General features: G+C 33.4%; 1 protein-coding gene across 1 annotated transcript; it reads right to left on the minus strand.

Moving 5' to 3' along the window:
* Positions 1 to 804: 804 nt before the first annotated feature.
* On the minus strand, positions 805 to 10,016 carry LOC120332377 (E3 ubiquitin-protein ligase MYLIP-like). Its single transcript, XM_039399611.2, has 9 exons — positions 9,958 to 10,016; positions 9,262 to 9,454; positions 8,270 to 8,460; positions 7,571 to 7,762; positions 6,950 to 7,189; positions 6,009 to 6,143; positions 4,497 to 4,621; positions 3,296 to 3,603; positions 805 to 2,640 (listed from the first exon to the last, which is right to left on the minus strand). The coding sequence occupies exons 1-9, from the start codon at positions 10,005 to 10,007 to the stop codon at positions 2,422 to 2,424; spliced, it is 1,653 nt and encodes a 550-aa protein (XP_039255545.2). The 5' UTR covers positions 10,008 to 10,016; the 3' UTR covers positions 805 to 2,421.
* Positions 10,017 to 10,221: the final 205 nt, after the last annotated feature.

The raw sequence follows: 10,221 nt of genomic DNA on the forward strand, positions 1-10,221 counted from the left end.
ACTTCGTATATTCTACCAAACAGATTGTCCATTCGTATTACGAGTTCGGGACCGTCTGTGTTAGCCAAGTGAGTGCCCTTGTACGAGGCGAGTACACATCCTAATGTAAAATAGGCGAACAAAATCAGTTACCTCCCTATTGGTACACATACTTCTGGAGCGCGCACAATATAGCTTCATATTTTTTCATAATGTGTTTTATTCAGTTGACAAATGAATGATGATTAATTAATAAATGTCGTACTTTCTGTTTGGGGGAGTCTTACGGGCATCTTCAAACTTTCCAGGGCAAGTTCAGACTTCCAAAGTGTAGAGTCGAGGCTATAATTCCATTAAAAACCAGAGTGATTATGCTCGAGTCCCACTCATGTTGAAAAAAGTTTGAACCAACTTCTTAAAATGGATGAATCGTGGCCACAAAGGCTTATTGTTGATGTGGCCATTGTGAAAAAGCCTAAGTTTCTTTCCTGATTCCTACATACTTAAATATCGATCAAATATGCTTGCCCCTAAAATAATTTCCCGGAGACATATCCCATTGCAGCAACACCTCATGGTGCACTATATATCGAACTCATAGATACCAGGATGTAGTCTCCTTTTTAAACTCAAAATTGAATATGCAGCAAACTTGCCAGAAGGAAAAATTTACCAGAATATCCCAAATTGAGTAATGCAAATCAGATTAGGTGAGTATAGTGACTATAGTCGATCAATAGTCTGAAGCATATTTAAATTCAAGTCCAGAAGAGGACCAAACTCAATCGAAATCCCCACGAAAAACACTTGAAATTAAATATACAATTTTCTTTTTTTCAGGGTTTTCTATTTTTCGAGTTGCATTGCCGTGGCATGAAAATATTCAACATAAAACAAAGAAATAAGACATTCAAATAAAATTGGTCAAAACTGAAAGTAACAAACCACACTCCCACAATATCAGATTTTCGAAACATGGATGATATTCCAAATCAAAGATAAGAAAACGCGAAATATGCCCCTACCCCCTAAACTAAGGCTAACCAGATGGATCTTTCCAAGAGATATGAAAATCTGTGCATATCAGTGTCAATCACAGGTCGGGGGCAAAAACTTTAAAGATTTCAGTGAAATTTGGACAAGCATTAAAAAAGAGACTCTGGTAATAGAAGGGTGTTAGGTGAAACTAAAAAAAATTTTGAGCGGGAAGTCGATCAAGTCAATAAAAATGTTACTTAAAAGAGACCCACACTATTCATAACATAAAAAGAAAACTGTAAAATTGAATGATGTCATCAAGTAATGACATCACAAAAAAACGTAAAATGCTATAACACAGTGACAAACACAAGGCTGAATGTACAATTCTACACAAACAAATTTTTGTTTTGTTGTTCCATCAGCCTAACCAAACTTTAAACAGTGGCATATATGTTGGAAAAATCAACAAATTTCCGCAAAAATAACTCTAAGTAATAATACGACCAACCACAGAATTATGTCATTATTGCTTTTTAGTTGACACCTTAACTCAAGACGATATCATACGTTCATGGCCATCCATGATATTCTGATTTCTGAAATGCTACTTTTTTATCACATTTGCACAGGCTTAAATTTAAATAACTGAAAGCTAATCCCACTCCAGAATTGGAATTGAATCCTATCGATTGAAAAAAAAAAATTGCACCCATAGGCAAGAGATTAATAAAACAAAGCCCAGCTATTTTGCTAATTAGATAACACTTAATTCAAGCACAGGCAATAAAAATTGAGGAGATATTTTATGACCAAGCTGATCTAATAGAAAAAAGATACACCAGCATAAAGAATTGGCAAGTAGCATAATTAAGAGAAAGATAGCTGAGGCACTATGTCAGATTGCTATTATGATGCCACAATTGGGTTTCAAGTTCTATTCGTCATGTCACAAAACTATCATGACATCTAACACAATAAATCTATAACATCATAAACATAAATTGTCATAATGAAATGAAAGACACCTCAAGCCGAGAATAAAAGAAAATTATAAACAGTTGTAGCTTTTTATTTAAGGGCCATTGTTAAAACGACGAATTACCGTGAGCCCATGCCAAAACTGTGTGAAGTAAACTATTTTCGCTTCGGAAGAAATAAAAAAATTAATCTAAAATTACACAGGACTTATAAAAACACGACACCAAAAAAAAAAAATGAAATAGAAACGAAATTATACTACAGTATTAAAAAATACGTCCAGCGGCTTAAGAAATAAAAAACGTAAGCGTTAACATCTTTGAAAGTTTCTGAAAGGATTCAGAACGACCTATATTCGTTCCTTCTGCTTTTTCGCAAGATAAATTTTAGTTTTGTTGAAAAGTTATTTAGGGCAGGTTTATCATATTCATGTTCTTATATTTTGATTTAATTCTGAATCTGTCCCTCAAACGAGCATGAAAATTAGCTCTCTGATGCCACTAGTGTCTGTTCTGAATTTGCGATTGTTAAAGATGTTGATCTTATGCCGTGTGTTGGAGATTGTGAGCGAGGTGAAATACTCATTGGAGAGCTGCCACCACTAGCGCCAGAGTCCATATTTCCGGTGGCGACAAAGTCTCTTGTAACAGTCGGAAAAACGACTTGAGTTTTTGTTATTTCTTGTCGACAAATAGGGCAAGTCTGTAAATGAAAGAAATTTGATTAGGGTATGAAAAAAAAACAGAAAAACTAAACTTCACTATTACTAACGTATCATAAATATATGATAAATAATATTATGGAAGATATATAATTCCCTTAATATTAAAAGACAATGAACAGCAGTCGTAAAAACAGTCGGACAGGGATGTAAATTAATTGGAATAACATTATTGAGATGGATCAAGAAAAATGGTGGATTTCCACCTCAAAGAATTCTAATTTAGAGTCACTGAAAATGATAATTTATATGTGGGCCGACTGATGAAATACTGCAATATGAATAATATACACATCACAAGTTGGTAATGCACGCTTATATAAATATATTATACATTATAAACATTCGATTACAACAAATCCCCTGACTAATTGTTGAATAAGGTGCAGACTAGACAATTATTAAACAGCTATTCTATTGTCAGTAGTAATCAAGAGTTGTACAAACTTAAGAAGAGGGCCAGATACAAATTAAATGAAATTAACACATTAACTAAACCATAAACTCTTTTCACGGGCACATAATTCAAAATTGGCATATCTTCCACGGGGCGCATAATTTTTCCTTGTAGTTCACATTTGGCCAGCGAGCCGCAGTTTGCACATCCCTGGTTTAAACAATAAGAAACAAACATACCTGGCATTGGTTTGCACAGTCGTTGCAGCAAACTTGGTGACCACATGACCAAAACACAGTATTTATTTCATTGTCCATGCATATCCTGCATGTTAAAGCGTCATGGATCGCTGACAGTCTTTCGCGTAAAAGTTCGACTTCGTTATTTTGTTCCGCTTGATTTATTTTGTGCTTTTTAACACTATGTGATGATAAAGAGTTTTCAGAAATGGAACCACTGATTCGTAAGTTTTGTTTGTGTAGAGTTCGTCTCGCCAAATCATAAGCTTCTCGCCAAGTTCGTTGGACGTCAAATACATATTGCTTTCCTGAAGAGATGAACAACGGTTGAGTTATTGAGTATTTTGGAATACTTGTACTTTGAGAATACAGGCGAAGCGTAGCAAAATCTTTTTTTTTAAATAGAATTTATATCTTTTAAATAATAGTAAAATAAAACTTCAAACAAAACAGACCGAATTGGCTTCACAGCCAGCAAACCAAACCAGTGCTGCAGTAAATTTGATGCAAATTCAAATTTATGACCAGGACTAATTCCAGATCTGTGGATTAACCCTCAGAATTTTTTGTGATAACCAGAAATCTATTCAATAAGCATCTGGTAAGCTCCGATCTGATTGGCTAACCTTTCCGCAATTCAGATTGATTACCATGAGGTCAAAATAATATAATCCACATATGCTAACAGCCTTCAATTACCCTTAATTATCGGTATATCCACATGATACAGTGGTACTCAAACAGCGGGCGCGGCCCACTGGGATAGGCATAGTCAATCATTTTAGTGGGGAATTAAGCTAATTAAAATTGAAAATAATAATATTTGCTGGATTTGATCGCTTATTCAATATATATTTACATTCCATCCACGTATCTTCCATGTGTTTTTTGAATAAAACATTTTTTCGCTTCATTATCTGTTATTTGTAGCTTATTGCTATGTTAGCTAGTTATTTTTGAGGTAGGTGAGGGTGCTGCCGGCGCGCAACTTGAAAAATTCTGAAAGTGGTCGCGGCTTAAAAAGTTTGAGAACCACTGTCATAATAGAATGTTAGAAAGCACCTCCAATTACTTTGAAAAATATAAGAGAATGTACCCGAGAAGTAAATTCCACTATTGCTCCTTTTATAAAATTCATACGCATAAAAACCACATTCAAATTTAGCCCTACAGACTACAGAGTATGAAAAACAAAATCTACCTTGATCAGCTACATCTGGTCGGAACAGAGCCAGCAAATGGCCTTTGAAATCGCGGCTATACTGATGCATTACGGATGAATGGACAGTCTCCCAGGTAAAAAATGCAAGCATTTCGGTGATGCACCTGAAGTAAAAATCCAGATATAAATTATCAAGTCTTCATGCCGAATAGTTTGTTTGCCATAGTTGGTTGATTAAAATTTTGAAAAAATTTAATAAAATAACATCGAGTGTTTCTGCCTAATACTAATTCTGCGACTTGAATTTATTTTAGATTTGGCTTGGTTGAAGTTTATTTAAATTGATTACAATTTTTTTTAATTTGTTTTAAAAAATCTGGTATGTAGCAAAATGATAGCTAATCAAATACAAAAGTCAATAATATTTCCATGATACTCGTTTGATATTTCTAATAAATTGAATGATTCAAAAACAACTGCTGAGTAACACTTACACATCACAACCTTCAAAGTGAAGTAACAATATGACATCATTCTACTTCAGACATTTTGAAGAGTCTAATACACATTCACATGAGCATACTCAATTGAACCACAAAACCATCAAGTTTAAAGAGTTAAATATTAATTTGAACACTGTCATATATAGACAGAAAATAAACACGCCGCCATTGTGTGTTCAATACCTTACATATGACAGTTGTGCATAAGGAAGAGTGATATTGATTATTTTAGGAATATTGGTTTAACAAAATGTGGCATTTTAAATGCTAACTTCAGAAGGTCAATAAACTATTCATAATGGAAAGTAATTTTGCGACAAATTGCCTTTAATTAGTGCAAAGTGAATTTCTTTCATTTCGCCATAAATTTATCATCTCAAATATACTATTCAGAGTACGGTATCTAACATAGTATTTCGTAAGTTTTTGCTTGACATTGGTTGGACAGCCATTAAAATAAAAATAACCGAACTAATAAATCCCTGTGGAAAATTCTTGCATTAAATGCAACTTAAAATTGGGAGAATTAAGGCGAGCGGTATAAACTAATATATATATGGCATCTATGTGGGCCCAAGTCCATCGTCAATTCCCTTTTTTCCAATTCCAAATTCCCTTTTTTCAATATTCAACAAAATGAGAAGATATCTTTGTTTTTTGAATAGACAATTTAGGAGACTTTGCCATTCATCATGGTTTTACTCAATCTCAGAATCTTTTTGTTTGGTATTATACTAAATATAGAACATTAGCTTGACTGGAATTTTACTTTTGAATTGTTATAAATATTTCAGCGCTCCAGAAGAATGTGTAACGATATGGAGCCAATGGAGGTAACTAATTTTGTTCGCCTACTTTACATCAAGTTGTGTAAAGGGACGGAAGTGTATGGTAGGGGGTATATTCACTTGGTTAACACAAACTGCCCACAAACTCCTGTTAGAACTAAAATAAGGAAAATCGAAATAAAACTATGGCATAACCTGGTGCACACGCCACACACTATGGGAATACCAACATTTCTACTGTCATTAGGGCTTTTTCTTACCTATATAAAGCGTTACTTGATTTTTCTGAGCTCATTCGAAAAGTCAGAGTACTTGTAGATCCATCGTCCAGAACAGTGTCAATGTCAATCATTTTTCCTGTGTGCGTTGCAAGCTGAACGGCAGTGAATGGTATTCTAAAGAAAAATAAGGAATTTATTAAAACTTTGTTGAACTAAAGGTAATGGTAGATAAGTTAAATCCAAGTTTTTATGAGGAATTCAATTACAAAGAATTCCAAAGCAAAAGTAGAATATATGAAACTTTGTTAAATTAGAGTTAACAAGACCCGAGAAGTCAAAGGTTAAATTCAGTAAATGGTTTTTGACGGTATCGCATCGCTAACTCAAGAATCTTATTGATTTAAGAGTCTTGCTCACTAACACAAATATATAATTCAATTATCAAATTATATATATATATCTGGGGATGTCTGACCTTGGTCAATGAAACGTTACAGAAATACATTTGTGTTAGTGTGCTTTGTGATAGACTCTTTATCACTTAGGATAGTTATCTTCACTCGTGCTGCGTGTGTTTTTCATATCATATACATATGTTTCACCAGCTTTGTTAAATTAGAGGAAACAGTGAACAGCCAGGTCAGAGAAATCATAAGTTAAATTCAGTTTCAAGGACAACCGTGATTAATTAAACTAGTCATGGATGACTAACAAAATCTGCGAATGATAAGTCCTTATTGGTTATGAGTTCCTGATTTTTATACCTTCCGCACATATATATATATATATATATATGAATTTGTAGAAAGTAGGAATAAATAATCACTGACTCAAAAAAAAATCCAATGAATGCATATATTGAGTACCGGAATAAGAAGATATTCAATGATTTATAAAAATTCATTTGATTATGGTAAGTTTCCAATTCATCCTTTCAAATCATCGTTTTCTAACGGTATAAATTCAAAAAATTTTCTCACCTTCTAATTTCTTCCGATTTTTCTTCTACAATTTCAAGACCAAATGGACCAATTCTCATCAAAACATTGGTTGTGTCTGCAGGAGAGAGATTTGGCATATGAGGGTGGGAGTGCGGTACTTCAATTTTACCATTGAAAACCTCTGTCCCATAACTTGGCAAATCTGCTGCCTCTTTCAAGAAAAAGTACATGGCTCGAGATTGTGTTTGTCCTTCTAATGATTTGTGAAAATCAGCAATTCTGAAAAATAAATATTTCTTTACTTAAACTACCAATTCCATAACAAAATTAATATTGTTGAAAAAGGGCAAACAGAAATTATGTTATGAAATTTAACAATATTTTTAGGTACAGTATTGTGAAAGTTAGGCCAGTAGCCACACTCATCACAACACTCGAAATACTGTTTAATCAATGATCTCAAACTCGCAAAAATTGAGCAGGTAATTCAAACTGAATATATCTTTTAATTAGTACATTTGTAATATTCTAATCTGTGAATAATACACCAATCATAATGTTTTTTCAATGATTACCATCTTAGCTAGGATTCAATCAAATGGGCTAGTTCAGTTTAATATAGCAAGAAATATAGTGTCTTCAAATCTGCTAGATACTAACCCAGTAATATCTTCATCTGTCAAAACTTTGTCCCCGAACTTCAAACTTTTATAGATATTCGTTGAATCCATGGCAGAACAATCCCCATGTTCAACTTGTGCAAGGTACGCCGCAAGCTGAGGGATTTTGTTTTGCGGAACTGTTAACTTCCCGTCTATGACGTCTTGGCGAAGTTGATAATAGAAGATTTGTCTGAAATAGTTTCATTTTTTTCATTAGTTGACGAATTTTATAAATTTGTGTATAGAATTAGATAGTTCGCATTAGTGTATTTGGAATCCTGAATCCTTTTATAAATTCATGTAAGATATGATATAAAAACATTTACACTAATGGTTACTTTTTAACTTTTGAATATTAGCATGTTTGGCATTCCACAAAACTTTTTTAGTTGATTTTTATATTGAATCATGTTTAGGAAAATGAATGAACCAAACAACAGTATGTTTAAAACAGCTGTGAGTGATATGTTCCAAATGAAATAATAATTCAAAATATTCAATATGAAGAAATGCATTTGAATACCGTAATTGGATGTTTTGAACAACTATGCTTTGCCAATTAATCATTTGATAAATTGATGGAAATAAATTTGTCACTTGAAAACTAGAACCAACAGAGAAAAGAGGACAAAATCGTAATTTTGGTTTGGTGTCGAATACTTGATAAATTGATATAAAACAAAAAAAATCCACAAACCTGGTAGATTCCTGCAGTAACTGATGAGGTTGAATGTAGTATTTCACTCGCAATCTTAGTCGATATGGTGGTTGACCAGATATTTGACCTATGACCCTATTGCGGAGATTCATCCAGAAAGGTTCACGCTTGACTGGACATACTTGAAGACCAAAGTAATCTTTTTCGACGGTGCCGATCAAATCGCAGACCTTTGAAATTAATATGCATAATTTATTACAAGAGTGCTTGCTGTTCATCATATGGGATTAAAATTCAAAAGCAAAAAAATCAAAGAGAAGTAATAAAAAAATGACTGTCAATATCTTGCTTATTACAGAAGATTACAGTCATCTTTTCCTTTTAGAATCAAATGTTTTTATGAACTTAATATAAAATTCTCCATCTTTTTAATGAGTTGCCATTTTGTACTTTTAAGCCAAACAAATTATTCAAATAGAAGTAGGCTACTAATAAAATATTACTATACTATATTATATTATACTAATACTATATTAATAATAATATAGTATAAAATACTACTATTTTGGCAATAATTGGGTATAAAAATTCCAAATTTTCAAATACTAGATTTCAAAGAAAGCAAAAATTGGAGAAAACATTTGAAAGATTCTGCTTCTGAAGTTCTACACTTTATTATATCTAGGTAAATATGATAATTTATGAAATATTAATGTAACTAAAAAAAGGCTGTATGACACAGAAAGAAACTCTTGAAACACACGTTTAGTTCAAATCAAACCTACTCAATTTTCAACTGAGCAGGGATATTGTGTTTGCGAGAGACGATTTTTTATTTAAAAAAAAATTGGGTTGTATTTTCAATTTCCATTTTTGTTTAGCGTTACTTAAGCACTCACAGCATTCAATATCACATTTGTGTTCAGCGGTATTCAAGCAGTCACGGCATTTACTTCGCGAGACCCCTTTTTTTCTATTGGTATAATCAAGTTTATTTCAAAAGTTAGTTACAAAATAATCAAGTACCGTACCTTCTCTAAAATATCTTGTCCAATTGCATGTCTGTCGACATCAACTTCCAGAACAACAGGTCGAGTGTCAGGTTTTGACACATAGCACAGTATCTGACCAGATTGCCAATTGTATAAATCTAATTGAAGACTCATGTTTGCACCACTTGTGCAAGTTTTTTTCGATAAAAATTCTTTAATAAGTAAGTTTTGTCTGAAAAATAATCAGTGTTGAATTGACTTAATATAATATTTGTAACTAATATAGTGACAATGAAGTCGCTACATTAACTACATACTTTCTTGACAATTCCCTCGCATTTAACTACAGAAAATCGCAAATTCGCATTCATACGGTAGGCTACCTTTCACTGTTTCACGTCACTCTATTCTGGTATACTATATTTAATGATATTCCTTCATCCTTTTGTCTGTCTAAGTTACAATACCACAAATATTTCAACCCTTTATTCAAGGTGTATTTATCTTAGACCGTTGCCAAATTTCGCGCACATGTTGCAACAAAAGACCTCGCGACTGACTTGCTGCAGCGCTGAACCGACGCGGTCACAGGAAATTGGTAATTTGACACGCTTACCAGCCCACAGTTTTACAGAATAGTCTTTATTTCAACATCACTATCCATTTAAGCTTAGCTAGTAATATTACAGCCTAAAGCGCACTTTTTGATACTTTTTTCAAGTAACGATCACTAACCGAAGAGCGAGGGATGACCGCCACCGACCTTCCGAGGGAAACATTTTCATCTACCGAATCGCGGAGCGTCAGCTGGTTTTGTTTGGCTGTGAAATATTCTCGCATTGTGATTGGTCAATCGTGTACTGTGACGTAACATTACTTGCGAAACATATCGATATGACCGAGGGTTACCAATTTTGTGAACGATAGTAACCTCTCTCGTTTGGGTTACAAGGATTCAGTGTATGAAAGCAACCTTCGCGTTGTTAATATTTAAACCTG

Source organism: Styela clava, chromosome 13 (genome assembly GCF_964204865.1).
Source record: "Styela clava chromosome 13, kaStyClav1.hap1.2, whole genome shotgun sequence".
Taxonomy (NCBI): Eukaryota; Metazoa; Chordata; class Ascidiacea; order Stolidobranchia; family Styelidae; genus Styela; species Styela clava.